General features: G+C 53.9%; 1 protein-coding gene across 2 annotated transcripts in view; it reads left to right on the top strand.

The window, feature by feature from the left end:
* The window catches only part of LOC149363524 (death-associated protein kinase 1-like), a 168,866-nt gene that overhangs the window by 97,338 nt on the left and 52,939 nt on the right, over positions 1-18,589 (top strand). Inside the window, exon 1 of one of the 2 annotated variants that reach the window (XM_089573522.1) lies at positions 14,277-14,534. The exons of the other annotated variant lie outside the window; for it this stretch is intronic. Within the exon in view, the coding sequence (XP_089429648.1) occupies positions 14,397-14,534 (138 nt within the window). The 5' untranslated portion in view covers positions 14,277-14,396. Of the gene's footprint in view, positions 1-14,276; positions 14,535-18,589 lie in introns of those variants that run through there. 2 annotated transcript variants of the gene reach the window in all.

The following is an 18,589-nucleotide window of genomic DNA, read 5'->3' as shown; positions in this document are numbered from 1 at the left end:
CCGACGGTGAGCTTGGAGTTCCCGCTCACTCTGTCCCTTCTGGCATCGGCAGCACGCAACGCACTGACCACCTTGAAGAAACGGCAACTGGTGGAAGAGCTCCGATGCCGAGGACTTTCGTGCAGCGGCCGCAAGGACGACATCGTGACGCGGATCATGGACGACAACGCTCGCCGCCAAGCCCAGAAGGCGGAATTCGAGAGACTGCTGGCCGAGAGAGATCATCTGCGGAGGCTTCTTGCTCAACGACAAGTGTCCCACGATACGAGTGACAGCACGGACCAGCAGCCACTGTCGACACGGGTCAGCAACGAAACGGGCTCCCTACGACACGACGGACCCCGCGCCCCTGCCACGGACACTACGGTGCAGCACACGGTGTCGCCGCAAGCGGGCCACGAAAAGGGCTCCCAACGACACGACGGACCCCGCGCCCCTGCCACGGACACTACGGTGCAGCACACGGTGTCGCCGCAAGCGGGCCACGAAAAGGGCTCCGAACGACACGACGGACCCCGCGCCCCTGCCACGGACACTACGGTGCAGCACACGGTGTCGCCGCGAGCGGGCCACGAAAAGGTCTCCCAACGACACGAAGGACCCCGCGCCCCAGCCACGGACACTACGGTGCAGCACACGGTGTCGCCGCAAGCGGGCCACGAAAAGGGCTCCCAACGTCTAGACGGACCCCGCGCCCCTGCCACGGACACTTCGATGCAGCACACGGTGCCGCCGCAAGCGGGCCACGAAAAGGGTTCCCAACGACACGACGGACCCCGCGCCCCTGCCACGGACACTTCGGTGCAGCAGCCGGTGTCACCGAGATCGAGCCACGGAACGGGCTCCCTACGACACGACGGACCCCGCGCACAAGCCACGGATATTACGGTGCAGCAGCCACTACCGACACGAGTTGGCCGCGAGACGTGCCTCCAACGACACGGCACACCTTTCGCATCTGCTACAGTTACTACTACAATGCAGAAGCCATTGCCAAGACGAGCTGGCTCATCCATAAAGCCAGCACCGCGACGAAAGCGCGGCAGGATGCGGAACGATCCAACAAGCCCGACTCCCTGGACCAAGAAACGTTACGAAAGAGACAAACACGGCATTCCGCATAAGTCGTATCACGTCCCCAGGTGGAAACGACGACGCAGTGGTATCGGTGAGCATCACGGTACAAGCCCGACACCCTGTACCAAGAAACGAAACGAACGAGGCAAACACGGCACTTCTCGCAAGTCGCATCGTCTCCCTAGATGGAAGCGAAGGCGTATTAGAACGGGCTGGACGCAAGCCACAAGGTACGCGGCGGAGAACGCCCAGCTCGCCCAAGAATTGCTGTCGACAACGTGCGCCTGAGGACAGGCGCAAATTTTGGAAAGGCCGTGTCAGCATTCACATTTATTACGAGCCACGCGGCCCCAACACACCAGCACACGACATTTAACGCTCCTGCTCAGCGACCACGAGGCGCCCCGCATCCTAACTTTCTCCTACGAGCGTCCCCCTTTACAAGCCACGATGCTGCGCCTTACGGCAGCGGAGTCCTAGGAGAAGTATCTTCAACCAACACGTTTGGACTTGTCACAAGAGGCCAGACAGCGAGGCGCCGTTTCCTCCTCCCCCGGATGCCAGCGCGCGCGGCAAGATTTGAAGCGGTTGGCCGCGCGGTCGCTGGTTGGTCCTTTCGGAGTGCCGCCTTTGGATTGGCCAGTTCGGAGGGGCCACCGTTCATCAGGCTATAAAAGCCCCACCGCTGCAGCTTGGAAGAAGAGATGACCGAGAGGCGCCGACGATAAGAGACGCGTCGGCGAGGCCCTCCCAACTCTGCAGATCCGCCGAACCTCCTACGTATCAGTTATCTCATTCTTGTATTCTTGTCTTAAATTCTTGTCTTAAAATAAATCAATTTCTTTAGACGGAAAAGAATCCGGCCACTTCTTGCTAACAACTGACCTCTGGCGCACTCCGGATCAACGCCCGCTCTGCTACCACTGTGGTGAGGCCGGCCATCTCTACCGGCGGTGCCCCTATCGCGAAATGGGACTACGCGGTTTTTCTGTCGACAGCCCCCGTCCACGCCCTGGAGAGCGCCCTCAAGACATCGCCGAGTATGTCACCCGCCAGCGTAGTTCACCATCTCCTCCGCGCCGCGAGTCGCGATCGCCCTCTCCACGCCGGTCTTCGCCCTCTGGGTCCCGTTTCGCTTCAGGACAACGTGGTTCCTCGAGCCCTCGTCGGGAAAACTAGCTCCGGCGGCCTTTGGAGGCGAGGCCGCCGAACGCCGTTCCGACGCAAAGCTTCCACCGCCGCAGCAACTTAATCGCCCCGACGTCGGATGCCGCAACGCTGCGCAGTTTTCCCCGACGCGCCTTTCGACTCGCCGCGATGCCCTAACCCCAATCGCCGACCCGCTTCCGCCGCCGCACGTACCCAATCGCCCCGCCGCCGAACGCCGCATCGCCGAAGAGTTTCCCTCAACCCGCCGCTTGAATCGACCCGACGACGCAACCCCAGTCGCCGACCAGTTTCCGCCGCCGCACCGACTGAGTCATCCACAACAGCCATCGACGGGCCGCGCTGAAGGAAGGGTCTCTTTGGATATCCCTGTTCTCGTCGACACAAAGGAGGTTAGCGCGTTGGTCGATAAGGGCGCAGATTACTCTATCCTTAGCGGACGGCTTGCGACGGCCCTGAAAAAAGTGACGACACCCTGGGACGGTCCCGACATACGCACGGCAGGCGGACATCTTGTCGCACCACTCGGCATGTGTGCGGCCCGGGTTACGGTTCGAGGCTGCACATTCGTTGCCACGTTTCTCGTTCTCCGCGAATGTTCTCGCGATGTCATCCTTGGCATCGACTTTCTTCGCGAGCACGGTGCGATCATAGACCTCCCGAACCGCTTGGTGACGTTTTCTACCGCAATGGCCACAGAAGAACCAGCGCACCAGGGTTCTCGGTCCGCCCTGCGAGTCGCCGACGATAACGTTACGGTGCCACCATGTGCCAGCATTCTCACGAGAGTTACCTGCGACGAGCCACATAGGGGACTCCGGGTTGTCGAGCCTAATGTCTCCCTCGTACTCACTAAGGGGGTTGCGGTGGCACGGGGCCTTGGATCCTTTCATGAAGGTTTTACAGAGGTCCTTGTCACCAACTTCTGCAATGAACATCGACATCTGTTCCGTGGCACAGCCATCGCTTACGTCGACCATGTTCAGGAAGTGGCCGAATGCTTTGCTTGTGCGGAGGACACACCTGGAGCTGACGCCGAAGCGGTCACCAGCGTAGACATAAATCCTAGCCTTCCACCCACTGAAAAGAGGCAACTCCAGGACCTCTTGCGGGAGTTTGGTGCGTGTTTCACGTCGTCGTCCAAAGTGCGCCAAACGTCGATCGTTAAACACCGCATTATCACGCATGAAGGAGCCCGACCCATCCATCAGCAGCCCTATCGTGTGTCCCCTCGTGAGCGAGATGCTATTCAAACACAGGTCGAAGAGATGCTCACAGACGGCGTCATCCAACCGTCAAGCAGTCCGTGGTCATCTCCTGTCGTCCTCGTGAAAAAGAAAGACGGGACACTACGGTTCTGCGTCGACTACAGGAAGCTAAACAGTGTGACTAAGAAAGACGTGTACCCGCTACCGCGTATCGACGACTCCCTCGACCGACTTCGTCAAGCCAAGTACTTCTCTTCGGTCGACCTCAGAAGTGGTTATTGGCAGATAGAAGTTGATGAGAGGGACCGTGAGAAAACCGCATTCATTACACCGGACGGGCTGTATGAATTTCGCGTCCTCCCATTCGGGCTCTGCTGTGCTCCTGCCACGTTCCAAAGAATGATGGACACCGTTCTCACCGGTTTGAAGTGGCAGACCTGTCTTGTTTATCTTGACGATGTCATCATTTTTTCCGCAACGTTCACGGAACATCTGCACCGCCTCAGGACTGTCCTCAAAGCCGTTCGATCCGCCAACCTCTCCCTCAAACCAGAAAAATGCCACTTTGGGTTCACCGAACTGAAGTTCCTCGGGCACGTCATTAGTGCTGACGGAATCCGCGCTGACCCAGAGAAGCTTGCTGCCGTTGCTGCCTTTCCGGTCCCCTCCCACAAAAAAGCAGTCCGACGTTTTCTGGGCCTGTGCTCCTATTATCGCCGCTTCATTAGAAACTTCGCCCAGCTCGCCAGCCTTCTGACTCTCCTAACCCGTGATGACACGTCATTTTCCTGGGGCAACGAACAACAGACTGCCTTCGACGAGTTACGACGCCTACTCCAATCACCGCCCATCCTGGCACATTTCGACGAAGATGCCGATACGGAGGTGCACACGGATGCGAGCAACGTCGGTCTTGGCGCCGTTCTAGTTCAGCGGCAAAACGGTGTCGACAAAGTAATTGCCTACGCCAGCCGCGCGCTGTCGCGTGCTGAGTTGAACTACTCTACCACGGAAAAAGAATGTTTAGCGGTAGTCTGGGCCGCCGCCAAGTTCCGCCCATACCTCTATGGCAGACCGTTTCTTATCGTCACCGACCACCACTCGCTGTGCTGGCTGAAAAATTTAAAGGACCCTTGCGGCCGCCTAGCACGTTGGGCATTACGCCTGCAGGAATTCGATTTCACCGTCACCTACAAGTCAGGCCGGAAACACACCGACGCTGATACCTTGTCACGCGCTCCCGTCGAACCTCCTCCGCAAGACACCACCGACGATGATAGCTTCCTTGGAGCGGTCAGCACATCTGAGCTCGTTTCCAGACAGCGTGCCGACGCCGAGCTCCGTCTGCTCATCGAACATCTCGAAGGTGGGTGCCCTGAGATACCACGAAACCTAGCTCGTGGACTATCGTCGTTCTGCCTGCGGAGAGGGGTGCTTTATAAAAAGAACTCTACTTCAAGTCCGACAACTTACCTGCTCGTCATACCGTCTGATCTGCGGGATGAAGTCCTCCTTGCCTGCCATGATGAACCGACTTCCGGCCACCTTGGAGTTACCCGCACCTTATCCCGAATCCGGCAGAACTATTACTGGCCCAACCTAACTTCAAGTGTCAAGCATTATGTCCGGACATGCCGGCAATGCCAGCGGCGAAAAAAACCCGCGCTCAAGCCTCCTGGACTGCTTCAGTGCATCGAGCCGCCACAAATACCATTCGACAGAGTCGGCATGGACCTTCTGGGGCCATTTCCTCTCTCGTATTCCGGCCACAAGTGGATCGTAGTCGCCACAGACTACTTGACCCGCTACGCTGAAACGAAGGCCCTGGCGCGAGGTACTGCCGCCGAAGTTGCCCACTTCTTTATGCACGACATCGTGCTTAGACACGGCGCCCCATCGGCCGTCATTACTGACCGAGGCAAGGCGTTTACAGCCCGACTTCTACGAGACGTCTTAACGCTTAGCCATACTGCGCATCGACCAACAACAGCGTATCATCCCCAAACCAATGGTCTAACGGAACGGCTCAACAAAACATTGGCGGACATGATTTCGATGTACGTCGACGTTGAACACAAAACCTGGGATGAGGTCTTGCCGTACGTCACCTTCGCATATAATACCGCGACGCAGGAAACCACCCAGTTCACCCCGTTCCGTCTCGTGTATGGCAGAGAGGTCCGCATGATGCTAGACGCCATGCTGCCGTATGGCGACGCAGAGCTCCCCCCTGAAGCAGGCCACTTCGTGGAACAAGCAGAGCAGGCCCGTCAGCTGGCCCGCTTGCACATCAAGGACCAGCAATCCGCCGATGCCCGACACTATAACCTTCGGCACAGGGACGTGCACTACGAGCCCGGCGACCACGTGTGGGTGTGGACACCCGTGCGCCGCAAGGGATTGTGCGAAAAGTTTATAAATAGGTACTTTGGCCCGTACAGAGTCCTGCGCCGCCTGAACAGCGTCAACTACGAAGTTGTCCCCCATGGAACTGTGGTCGCCGGCCCTCAGCGTCAACGGCCTGAAATCGTGCATGTAGTGCGCTTAAAGCCGTACTTTTCGCGTGACTGAGCGCTGTGTTCACGCTGTTTCGTACCTTTTCCCCTTACCCCACGTGTGAACTTGACTCTCCCTGCATGTCATCTAGAGCGCACTGTATAATTCACCTCACCCCCAGTCTTTTTTTTTTTTGTTCCTCCTCCCCTCACTGTACATACCCCATTCCACATCGAGACGATGTTTGCTTTCGCGGGGGGGAATAATGCCACGCGCCTAACGCGCCGCGTGGCCTCCGCGCTGAGTCGAAGACGACGACGAAGCGGCAGTGGGCTCTCGTGGCGCGCTGTGCTGTTCTGTGTCGTGGAAGCTGGCTCCATAATTAAAAAAGGGCTCCCGGTCTTGGGTTCTTCTCGGCGTCTACCTTCACGGCTCCTCTGGTCGTGACAATATCATCAACCGGATGACAACCGTACTCATGTTCAACGTCGATCTGTGGGTCAGGATAATAAAGCGTAGCGATTAAATTCCGCTTTAGCTGCGTTCTTAATCGTTTTCGCTTTTCGTTTGGACCAAAGCTATGGACCGGCTACCGCCACCACGTATCAGTCGGTGCCGCGGAAGGGGAGAGTGGAATAGAAACTGAGGCGAAGAATCTGTACGTTGCGCAGGGCTCGACCGCTGTTTTGAGTAGAGGGCCACCTTTCAGACAAACCTCTCCGCATTAAGTTAGGCTAGCGGCGGCGACATTTGCAGAAGCTCCTGTGTGTCGCTTTTTTCTTCTTTTTTTTCCGCTGTATACAGCAGGCTCTCGATAGCTCTAATTTGAAAGAAACCAACAATTTGTTCATTTTTTTTTGCGCTAGTCAAATAAGGGCAGCCTTTTTAATACAACTCATGCTGATGGGACGAGGGATTCAGTTCGTATAAAGCGGAAATTCGAATTAAGCGAGTTCGAAGTAACGACAGGCTGCAGTTTATTTGTGGGGGAAATTACTTGTTGTCGAACACACACCAAACCCACGCGCTTATAGCTTGTCGCGCAGGCGCATCCGCATGCGTGGCGGAGTTGGTCACGCGCGACGAGATCGTTGTTCGCGAAACAGCGTGGGCACGTAGACCGCACACACTACACGCCTGGGCGATCCGATCGGAGTGGGTTGGTTAGGGAACATTAAGCGGATTTCGGGGGTGAGCTAGGCTGCTGGCTGATCGCTTTCTCGGCTCGCTGGTCGCGAGATCGCCGCCGTCCCCGGCCGTGCGTCAAGGTTACGCGTGACCAAGCATTCACGTCGCGTGGTGTAACGGACTGTGCCACTCGCGCAGTCCCGCCTCTGCAATGGGACGCGGCGCCGACCGAACACAAAGGCCGTCCGCCGCTGCAGGGGTCTCCGAAATGACGCACTAAGTGCCCATTGTCTATCACTTATGAAGCGTGCGCCAAAGCGTATAGCCTTCGCGACTGCCCGCTGTGTTCGTGCGTGCGTTGGCGCGCTCGCTCGGGGTTAGGCCACCGGCGTGGAATTTCGCCTCGCCTCCGTGATTCGTTTCAATCGCGCGGCTGGCGCCGGAGCGCTTTGTTTTTCATGTCGTTGATCAAAATGATGCGGGGAGAGGAAACGGGGAAGGGGACGGGCGTTAGAAAGGGAAAGTAAGGGCTTTTCCTGTGGATATTGTCTGTGTAAGTTTGTCTTAGCAAACGATGAAAAGAAACACGCGGACATTGTCTGTGTAAGTTTGTCTTAGCAAGCGGTGAAAAAAGAAAAAGAAAACGCGTGGACACAAACGAAGAAAGCATAGGAGGATTGCCAACATACAAGCGAAGTTTGATCAAAGAAACTCCCTAAACATTTTGCTAGTTTCGTAGATTAAACTTTACAGATGCATAGCTCATGCATACAGAGCAGCATCGGTTTGCATATACATAAGTCATCGCTCAGCTTTAGATATTTCAACCACGTCGAACATATGTGTAAGTTCTAAACATTCCACTAAAGCTTTCGTGCGTCGTGTGCATTACATGCAATCAGTCATCGGGTGGTGAAGCTTGCTTCATGACCACATGCGTGCGGATCACATACTTGGCACTTCAAAAGGGCAAGCTGTGTGAAAAAAATAATAAAATAAAATGAGAGAGAGGAAGGAGTACAAGCCCTTTGAAAGGTTAATTTTTTTTCTTCCGCGGTTTCATTTCTGTAGGGTAGAGCTTGAATCTTTTCATGTAAAGTTCGTTCAAAACGAACAGGACTCTCAACACATTTCGAAAGGAAACCACCGTCTCTTTCGTCCGCTGCACTATACACGGTGTAGTGAAATGTCTTCGTGTAAGGTCACGTACTAATTGCGTTGAAAAATCGCTTTTAGAAGCCGTTGCCCTCAGTACACGGCAGCGCTGGCGACGCTAACGCAGGGACCTTTCGCTCTCTCTCTCGTACATATGCCGAACCGCGCGCGAGGCTTACAATTACGACCGGTACGTATACTGCACTGCGGAGCAGCCGCGCGGCCGGCGGCCTTGCCTTGAGGTGCTCGCTGGCAGCGGTCACGGAGTCGAGCATCGCGGTCACCGAGTCAGTCCGGGAGACGAGATAAGCTCCCCCCCCCCCCCCCCCCCCCCCCCTTCCCCCCCGTACTCGCATCCAGATCTCGCTCGCCGTGCATGGGCCTTCAGCGGGAAACGGATTAAGACAGTCTATATGTAGAAAAGCGCCCCAGATGCAGTAACGTTGCGCTTGTGCGAAGGAGAACGCGGAGACCGCGTTATAATGTATATGAGCATCTTAATACCCGCACGCTTGGAAACCGCGGGCGTCTTATTAGTGTGCGTGTGTTCGTGTATTTCCCCGATGCTCAAGATACGCGCGCTTTAGTCGATCCGCATACGGGGTATTCAGCCATGCGTGCATTGCCGGTTTCACGCTAGATGGCGCTTCGTGCCAGCTTTGTTTTTCTTATTTCCCCCATTTCTTACTTGTTTATGGAGACGCGCAATCCGGTTTTAGAGGCTTTTTAGCATTTAATAATAACTGCGGGTTTTCTTTTCCCGGTGCCGTTGTATGCGGCGTACAGAAATGCCGATGGGCAAGAAAAAGGTTATGCGCGGCGTAACGGGTACGAGGATACAAAGGCTTTTTCGAATAGCGCAGTGTTAAAGATTTTTGTGAAATTCGGTCGCTTTATACAGGCGGTCCGTTTATGCGAATGCAGTGTTGAACAGTTTATTAGCGCGGGAGCTTATAGCTCTGAGGATATATGGATGAAAGGTCGCCACGCCCAGACTCTGGCATTTGTGTAGCTCTTTAGGCTTCTGTTAAATGGCAACAGCTGACGCGATTAGTCTGCTTGGAGTAGCTCTGTGTATATACCCTTCGTTGCGTGCCCACGATATGTTCTCCGCCTCGGAACGGGCATTTAGTTTCTGGCCTCGTGGCATATATAGCGAGTCCTGTGTGGGATCGAGTGTTGAAAAACAGGAGTGTAGTTACGTCACCTCATCGAGGAGCACGGTTCCGTTTGTGTGGCGGTGACTGGAGCGTTAGGTGAGTCTAAGAGAGCTTTTGGCACAGCGCGATCCGCTATTGTGAACCGCGAGGCGTCACTGCGCATGCGCAGAACGCTATGCACGCGCCAGATGGCGCCACGTTCCCGTTAGCTGCGTGAGCGGTTAACGCATGCAGTACGTCGTGGTTTAAAATCTGGCTTATATTTTCCCGTTACTTCCGTCGTCGTTTCCGGATCCGAATGTAATATTCCTTTCCGCATACTTTCGCTTCCATGCGGGGAGGGCCGGTTTTGGAAATTAGGTATGCTGGAAGGAAAGTCTCATAGAACAGTGAAGCGAGCGGGGAAGTGTCCCGTAGAGCATATGAAGTATACAAATGCGGAGATCGACCCAGCTTGAACGGGCGTGGTAGCTTTCGCAAGCCTTTCTCGTTTTGTGCATTACATATTCTTTATCATTTTTTTTTTGGCGCGTGTAGCACTATAACTTGATGGGTACCAATCCCGAGCGCAATCGTCTCTTCGCAGCTGGCCTAGCTCGAGCGCTCCGTCCCGCGGCACTGGTCGCTCATCGTAGTCGTCTGCGTAGCAGAAATCGGTGTTTTCGCTCTAATTAGAATGGAGTAAACATCGTCTCTAGTTTTTTTTTTATGCGAAGCGTACTAAAATAGCCCAACCCAGCTCCTCGAGCGCGGCGGTGTCGTTACCATTGACCTTTCGTGACCTCCATGTCATACCACGTGACGCGTGACGTCACAGCAGATGAAAAACGGGGGCCCAACTCGCGCCGTCGCGCGAGGCGTCGTGACCAAGGATGACCACGGGGTGCGTGACGTCACAGCAGATGAGAAACGGGGGCCCAGCTCACGCCGTCGCGCGAGGCGTCGCGACCAAGGAGGACCACGTGATGCGTGACGTAACAACATAGGAGAAACGGGGCCCCAGCCATCCCCAGCTCGCGCCGTCGCGCGAGGCGTCGCGACCAATGTGTTTCCTGCTTCTGCCGCTAGGTGCGCTGTAGTGAACACGTGATGCTGGAGCGGCGGTATACAAGGGGGTGCGCCTGCCTCTGCTAGGCGTACACGGGATAGAGATGCCTCCTGGAGACAGGGCTGCTCGTTGGAATGAGAAACAAAAGTTTCGGCGTGCTACAGAGGCTGATGAAGAGCGTGAAGAACGTCTAGCCAAGCGGCGTGCTCGATATGCAACTCGGCGACAATATGCTTCGTATCTGACTAGGCTTAACCTAAGCTAAGCCTCAGCCATTTTTTTCTAATGAAAAACATATTTCGTAGTTCAAAAAGCTCGCTTTCTTGGAATAATAGCAAGCACACCCGAATGAAAAAAAAAACACCTCTTGGAGTCGGAAACAAAATTTTCCTTGCGGCAGAAAGTAACGCTTGTACTTGTACATACGGCGCCGCAGAACGCAGACGGCGGTGTATGCGGCGCAAGAGGAGTTCAGGAACCTCATTCTATTGGGGCTAGTCCAGCCCCATTAATTTCCCATTAGCGTTCTTAATTGCCGTCTGCTAATCGTTGACCGGGCTACGTTTCTTTCTTTCTCTATTCTGGTTCCGACAAAATACGCTGCTCACCCACGCTGCTCCTTCTTTTCTTTATTACGACTATACTACTTACCGTACTTTGTGGTCGACAGTTAATGACGCCACGCAGCGTCGACTGCGCAACTATAACGTCTATACAGCGCCGTACAAACGGTCCTCTTTCACGAAACGTCGTTAGCTAGCCTCCCGCGGGTTGCTGGGCTCCACTGCCGGGGGACTGACCGAAAGCGAAGGCAAGCGAAGACAAATCGCTGATACACTTATATGCTCATATATGGCCGGCTTGCTCGTATGCGCTGTTGCTTTCTGTGATGCTTGCCTTTCTGTGGTGCTGCAGTGCGGACACGAGCATTGTGTGTATACACTGCTGTCGTCGCGTCCTCTTCCTTTCGTCGAAAGGTGCACCGTCCTACTTTCTCCGTGCCGGCGGGCCGCCGCATGCCCTGTGATGATGACCCTCGCAACCCGGAGACGTTGCTCCGCTGAAGGGTCTGTCCTTCATGCGGTCGCGCCTATGTGCGTGTATATATTTAGCCGTCAAATCGGCCTGGCTAGCCGTCCAGACGAGGGGGGCGCATCTGACGGGTACTACGCATCGTCTTGACGTCTTATTATTCCACCGCGCTTTCACGTGTCTTCGCTTTAGCAGCGAGCTTGGCAGTGCGCGGTTAGCTGTACAAGGCTATGGTATAGTGGAGAGATTGACGACGTCCACGCCTTCTGAGTGATGTGAAGATGAGAGCGACGCATAGCACTCCTGTAGCACGTATGCACTTCCCGATGCTCCTCCCATCGCGAGATCGCCGAAGAGTAATTAGTCTGTCGGAGGCGAGACGAGACCGCAGGGATATTGAGATTAACCGATGTCTGAGAAAGCATGGAACGAACAAAAGCAAGGTGGCTGGAAGGGAGAGTGAGAAAGAGAAAGGGGGGACTGTAACACGGCGTAAGCACCCCGTCAGAGCACCTCGCGTACAGCCGCGGCCGCTTCTCGGTCCACCACTTTTTCTCGCGCGCAACGTTCCCTTTGTTTTGCCCCGCACCGCATGCAGTTCGCGCCGTTTTCCACTGGCCCCGAACGGTAATATTTCGGTAGCGGCCCGTTCCCCGAAACGAGCGTTTCGCTCTGCCGTGTGCATATACGTCCGCAGGTCTCTCTACAGCGTACAGCCCGTGCAATGCGTGTGTTTGTGCTTGCATGCGTTTCTGCGCACGCGTTTATTGTTTCGTTCCCGTGCGTGGCGAAACGATGGCTTCACGCGCCGGTGCTCGAGACAACGAGGTGGTGCTGCCGCCGCTGCTACGCATTTTGCCGCCGCGCACTGCTGCTCCCGTTGCCGCTTCCACTGCTGCTGCTGGTGGCGGTGCTTAGCTCGCTTTGCAACACGCTGTTGGTTTCTTCCTCCAGTGCGTGTACGTACTCGCACGTACCACTCCTGGCGCGGCCCCCTTGTCTTATCGGGTACAGACTTTTTCTTTCCACGCCTTCGCCGCTTTGGAAGAGGATGCCGCCTGGCCGTATTGTTTCCCCACTTCTTTCTTTTCTCTTCTTTAGCTGCCGAAGAGTGCAGGTACAGGAGAAAGAGGAGGCAGTCGGGGGAGACAGTTGTAGGAGGCGAACGCGGCGTGGCCATTTCGAACGCCCCTGCGCTTCCCACTCGATTTCCTTGTGTGCAGCAGCAAGCGCACTTAGCGGGCAAGCAGTAGTAGTAGCAGTCGCGTTCGTTGCTGGGACCCCGAGAGACATGGACTGGGAGTGCGCGGCGTAGCGTTGAGAGGAGCGTCACCGGAGCAACGCCGCGCGTTCCTGCGCGTTTCACGAGCCGTGATGATGGCCGGCGGACCCTCCTCGGCGAATCAGGCTGGCTGGCCGTTCCTGCCCGTCCGACATTAGGGAGTCCTCTCTTCTGGTTCTCTCCCGCCGCGTTTAATGTGGCGGCGTGTTCTTTTGTGTGCGCTCGCTGGCGTGTTTGTCTGTGCGGTCCCCGGACGAGCAGCCGGGAGGTCTGGATGATGGAGGCCGTCTGGGGGTCTGTTTGTGCCCCGGAGGGAACAGCTGAGGGACAGCGCTGGTCGTTGGGGGGCGGTGTTTCCTTTTCAGTCGACGTCCGCGCCGTCATCGGGGCTCTGCTGTTGCACGCGACGGGTGTATTTTCGTGACGTACGCTTTCCGGCCTGACGTGTATGCTCTGTCTGCTCTGGCCCCGGCGATTTTTGCTTCGCCGTTCGTCGCTGCGTGTGTATGGTGCGCGGGTGTTGCCTTTCGTGGGCAGAGCCGTGGCCGAGGGCGGAACCTTTCGACCCTACGGAGCATCTGTGCTGTGTTTTTGTGCGTGTGTGTGCGCTGGAGTGATGGTGACCTGTCGTTGTTGTCGGCCATTTTTCATTTCCCTGAATTCGGACTGGCATGAGACGTTGAGCTCGCGGGTTTATTAAGACGAGACTGGCTTCGTGTCCTGTCGTGGATATGTTGCGTACATGGAATGCTTCTATCTCCGTGGTTGCGTACGATGAAGGGTAAAAGAGGAAACGGCCGGTTTTGTTCTTCTTGCTGGATTCACATCTGGAGGAAGTTTCGTCACTGAGAACGGAAAGACGTGTGGCCATAGTTGCGCTGGGGTCGAAAAAAAGAAAACAAAAAACTCGAATTTCTTCCTGGCTATTTTTGAAGCGCAGGAATGATTAGCGGTCCTAATGGTCGCCGGCCAAGGGTATGTCCGGAACTGAAGAGTTGGATTCAACACTCCGCATTCAGCAGCGATATTCCGCCTTATTTTGCGCGCGAATTCGGGATTTCTGCGGCCGTAGTAACAAGCTTACTCCTGGCACACTTTAGAAAGCTATCTTGAGAGCACATACGTTCCGTTTCGTCCGAGGGGCGTTCATTCGCATATGCTGTGCGACTCGAGCTTTCATTTCTTTCTTTTTGTCTCGAAACGGAGTAACCATCATTAATTCCCGTTCATTCAGGTATTTTGTATGGATCAATCTTCATTTGCACCGTAGGCAACGCCGTAGTTCTCAACGTTTTTGACTCGGGACACCTTTCACCGAGGCCAATAGGAAGAGCGGAATAGGAATGACGCTGTCTGTATCTGTTTCAACCAGAGCTTCGTAAGCCGACTACTTTCATTCCACGCGGACCTTTGTTCACGCGCCATGTACCACCGGTGCTGAATAACACGATGCGAACGGCACGTGTCTCGGCGAACATCGATCGCCTGTTCGACGAACCGATCGGTACGGTCGATAATCGACGGAATATGTCGGTTGTCTGATGCATATCCGATGACGCCACGACGTTTCCATCGACGGGAGATCGTGTTCTGACGACCGCCGCTTTGTGCTTGCCTACGAGCTGGACGTGGTAGCGATAAAAATGTTCACTGCCCGAGACTCGGACTGGGTCGGCTTGGACGACGCGCCGCCAACGGACTCGAATGTTGCACCGACATGGCGCGAGAACATGACTGCTGCCATGTGTGCCATTCCTTTGCCCAGTTTTCCCTACTCTTACGTAAGTACAGCGCAGTGCGTGTTATTATCGAAAGTTTTATTATTTTTTTTTTTGCCTGAGACAGCGCGTATTTGATCGGATGTGGTTTTCGAAAGCTGGCAAAAACTTGCGCGCGGTAGAATCTGCGTTGAATATTTTCCGTACATTGTTTACCTAGTATATTTGCCTCTAAAACAGCTACACAAAGAAGTCAGTGCGTTCTGTTGGCGCACTGTAAGCGTTTACCCTGTTCGCTGTTTCGTATTTTCCTCCTGTCTGATATTGCATGCAGTGCATGCATATATATATATATATATATATATATATATATATATATATATATATATATATATATATATATAAACACACGCCCCACCAGCTCTCTCTTCGGGCTATTCTCCCTGTAGAAGTCCCTCTGAATGGCGCTAGTTTTTTTTATTATTTTTACATGTTCCGATATGCACTGACTAGTTCATCAAGTTCTAAGATGGAGAACCAGCTCCCTGAGACTAGAAATGAGGGGCGCGTCAAACATAAACGCCTGGTAATTTTCCTGGCAAGCCCCTTAATCTTTACCGCGATTCGCGCTGGATGATAGGCGTGCCACAAGGTAGCGGGCACTTAACAGCCGTTAATGCTGCGAAACACCCGCGGGGTTATCCCACCGTCTACACTTATTCAAGCAAGTGGGAATCGCATGCTACGCACCCTGCAGTTTTCAGGTAAGAGGGAGAACGGGGGTTGCCATATACCATATATGCACCGAGCGCCCGGCAGCAACATAAAAAGGCCGTGAATCTTCCGCGAGACGCCGTGCGCGTGACCAGCCTGAAAGCTCACCGCCGCAGGAGTTCCGTTCAGCTCGGTCAGAAGCGCATCCGTGTAGCTCACCCACTTCGACTGAAGTGGGCAAATATATAACATAAAAAAAAACAACGCCGCACGCGGGCTGCCGTCAATGGCCTTTCTTTAAGCCGGCCGCATCCGCTTCGCTCCAAGCATATGCGCTCCGCACTTAGCTGGAGAAGCCTTTGAGAAGTTCCTCGCGTATACGGGGTTGCTATATGCGGCCTCCTGAATTTGATGGAAGCCGGCCCATTATCTCCCGCGTTAGCGGCGGCAGCATCGTTATTTTCTCGGTGCGTGCCGCGGTGTTGACAGCGCTGCACGCAATTAACGAGCGAGGCGGCGTGTAGCGCGGTCCGGCAAATTGCATCACTCGGGGAGGAAGCGAAGAAGCTCATGCAGCCGCCGGCTCGTACAAGTACAGTTCCGTCGTGCGCGTAAATTGGTACAGTGTGCGTGAGCTGCCGGCCAGTTTTAAATTTCTGCCGCCGCGAAACTTCCTCCATACGCGGTGGCGGATACCGTCGGAAAATAGCGGCTCGAGCCTTGCATGCGAGAACCGCGGGGTGGCATTCGAGTCACGACTCGTGTGGCGGGCCGAGCGTTGCCAACGGGGATGTAAGCTCTTTCGCTCTCTCTCTCTCTCACGCCCCATCCATTTCCATGCGCACGTACCGCTGGGTGCAGTAATTGCAGCGATTCCATTATATTTCGACGCTACTCTTGCGATCGTTGCTTAACGTGGAAGGGCGCGCAGCGCTCTGTCGCTGATAGACGTTTCCTTTGGCTTTCGTTAGAGATGAAGTCGCTTGGGATTAAAAAAAGACAAGTAACGGAAGAGGCATGCCGAAAGTAACTTGCGTACTATAACGATGGAGTATGAACAGTTGTCTATATATATACAGGGCCACATCGTTAACAGAGGTCATTAGCTGGCTAGCCAGCCGGGCTCATAATCGCGGGCCAACCAGAATTCCGTGTACTTACGAGTCGTTGCATGTGTGCGAACAGCGCTTACTCTGATCCCCCCCCCCCCCCCCCCCCTTTCCTGAGTCGTTGTAAACCAGCTTGATAAGAATAGCGGTCCGGGTTCGCAAGACTTTCTTTGTACGCAAAGTCGGTTAGTGATCAGTCAGTGTTGTGGGTACTGCGCTTGTTTGGCTGTCTGAAATGGCCGCCGCACGGTTGCCAGGGCATTGTAAACCGAGCTGCGTGCACGTAATTGTGGTCTTGTGAATCTGGCCCTCTGAGTTACTAGCGTCGTTATACGCGAATGATTGAAAGTTCCTTGTCGCTTATATTGCGCTGTAGCCACAGGATTGCTTACCAGCGCCTAAGGCGTAGACGTGGTGTAATGATTGCGGGGGAAAGTGTATGGAAAGAGGAAAAAAAAAAGGCACTCTAACTGTGGAATCATTGCTCCGCTGAATTAAGCCTCAGATGCTGAGACGAGATTATGAGCCGTGCCCAGTGTTTTACAGCACTAAAGATGATTTCATACGTCGTAAAATATTCGACAATACCGAAATCGAGTTTTCAAGGGCAGGCTTGTTATGCATCATGCGCGTTTAAGCGTACAGCGCTGCGGGGAAATAAATAATAATAGAAAAATGCGTCTTGGTTTGGGGTGGTTACTAGGATTGATGGAGGTTTTTTGGTAACAACTATACTGTGGTATACGTTGTCTTGTGGTTTCGCTGCCTTCAGAGCATAGGCTCAACCGGCTGCCCATGCCGTTAGGTAAGCCAACGTGACCAAAATGACGCGCTACTATCATAATGCTGCTCTGACTAGATCCCTGGAACACCGATTGTAGCACTTTGAGGGTGACTGTGTTTCTGCGTTTTTTTTTTTAACAAATAGACGTTCTGGAACACTGTTCGAACGATTCAGTAGCGTTCTGTGCACCTTATTTCTAAGATATGGAAATATCGCGCGATATACAATAACGCTACCGTGTGCTATGTGAGAGCCTTACAAATGGCGGGAAGTAATGTAACAACACTAAATACGTACAGCCACACAAGTAGAGTTATGTACGCTTAGAACCCGCCTATATTTTACTTCCAAAAACGTTTATTCGCACTAGCGGCATTCCCGATGTCTAGCTTTCGCGAAAACACATTACATAATGGGTTCCTTCTGAGTTTATGATGTCTCCACAGTAGCATACTATGATCCAAAGAAACCCAATTGCCATTTTTTTGTGCAGGATGGCCGTTTTGCGCTGTGTGCAACCTCGTGCATTTTGATAATCCTGCCCTCCTCTTACAAAAATGGTCTATAGACACTCTATAGACTTCCTATAGACTCTATTGCCCTCCTGTAGATATTTCGTTTTTGTCTATTCATAGTCTATAGACTGTCTATAGAAAAGAGTCTACTAAAGTACATGGCCATAAATCTATAGATTATCTAAAGACTGGCTATAGGATTTCTATTGTCTTTAGACTAGTCTGTAGAATTTGTCTATATAGAATCTATCGACTTTATAAAGACAAAAGTCTGTGGACAGTCTACAGACTGTGTAAAGAAATTTTTATAAGGGATGTCTTACCCATTTAAACATTTGCGCCGGACTTCGTGTGACTCTCTTAAATGCCTTCTTCTTTTTCCGCATTCCAAGCGGCTTTGAGCGACAGCCAATGCTACTATGTCTCCGCGACGTGTTTCTTCGGGGCCGCGCGTGCAGGCACGCTCTGTTGAAACGTACGGCCGAGGCTTCTTGGGCCAACTCCCTGCGTGCATGCCATCCGGCCGTCGTGTGAGGCGAAGCACGCACGCTCATTTTCATGCGACCCAGTCGGCAGAGACTCTTTGCAGCCTCATTTCCATGTGCTTGTAGAGAGTAAACACGGACCTGCGGAGAAAGACTCGCGCCATCTTTCGCGGGAAAATGTGCTCCTTTTCGCATACGGCTTGCGCGCGCTGCGCCTCGCTGAATGGGGGTCACGTTTCTGGGGAGACTTGGGAGACTCGCCCCTCTCAAGGTGTGTTGCCATGGTTACTGGAGAGAGCATTTCGTCTAACGAAGTCTCTATTGTAACGGTAGATCGAACCGGCAGTTTTACTACGTACCCCCATTGTACACGATGTTGGAGACGAAAGATTTACGTAATGCCGGGCTATGAATAGCGGGAAACGGGCGTCTGTGCCTAGCCTAACGAACTGCTTGCGCTGACAGCTATAGGGAGGCAATAGCCGGGGCCAAAAAATCAGGGACCGAACTG

This window comes from Amblyomma mixtum, chromosome 2 (genome assembly GCF_055824585.1).
Source record: "Amblyomma mixtum isolate Tamu chromosome 2, ASM5582458v1, whole genome shotgun sequence".
Taxonomy (NCBI): domain Eukaryota; kingdom Metazoa; phylum Arthropoda; class Arachnida; order Ixodida; family Ixodidae; genus Amblyomma; species Amblyomma mixtum.
This window is presented reverse-complemented; position numbering and strand designations above follow the sequence as displayed.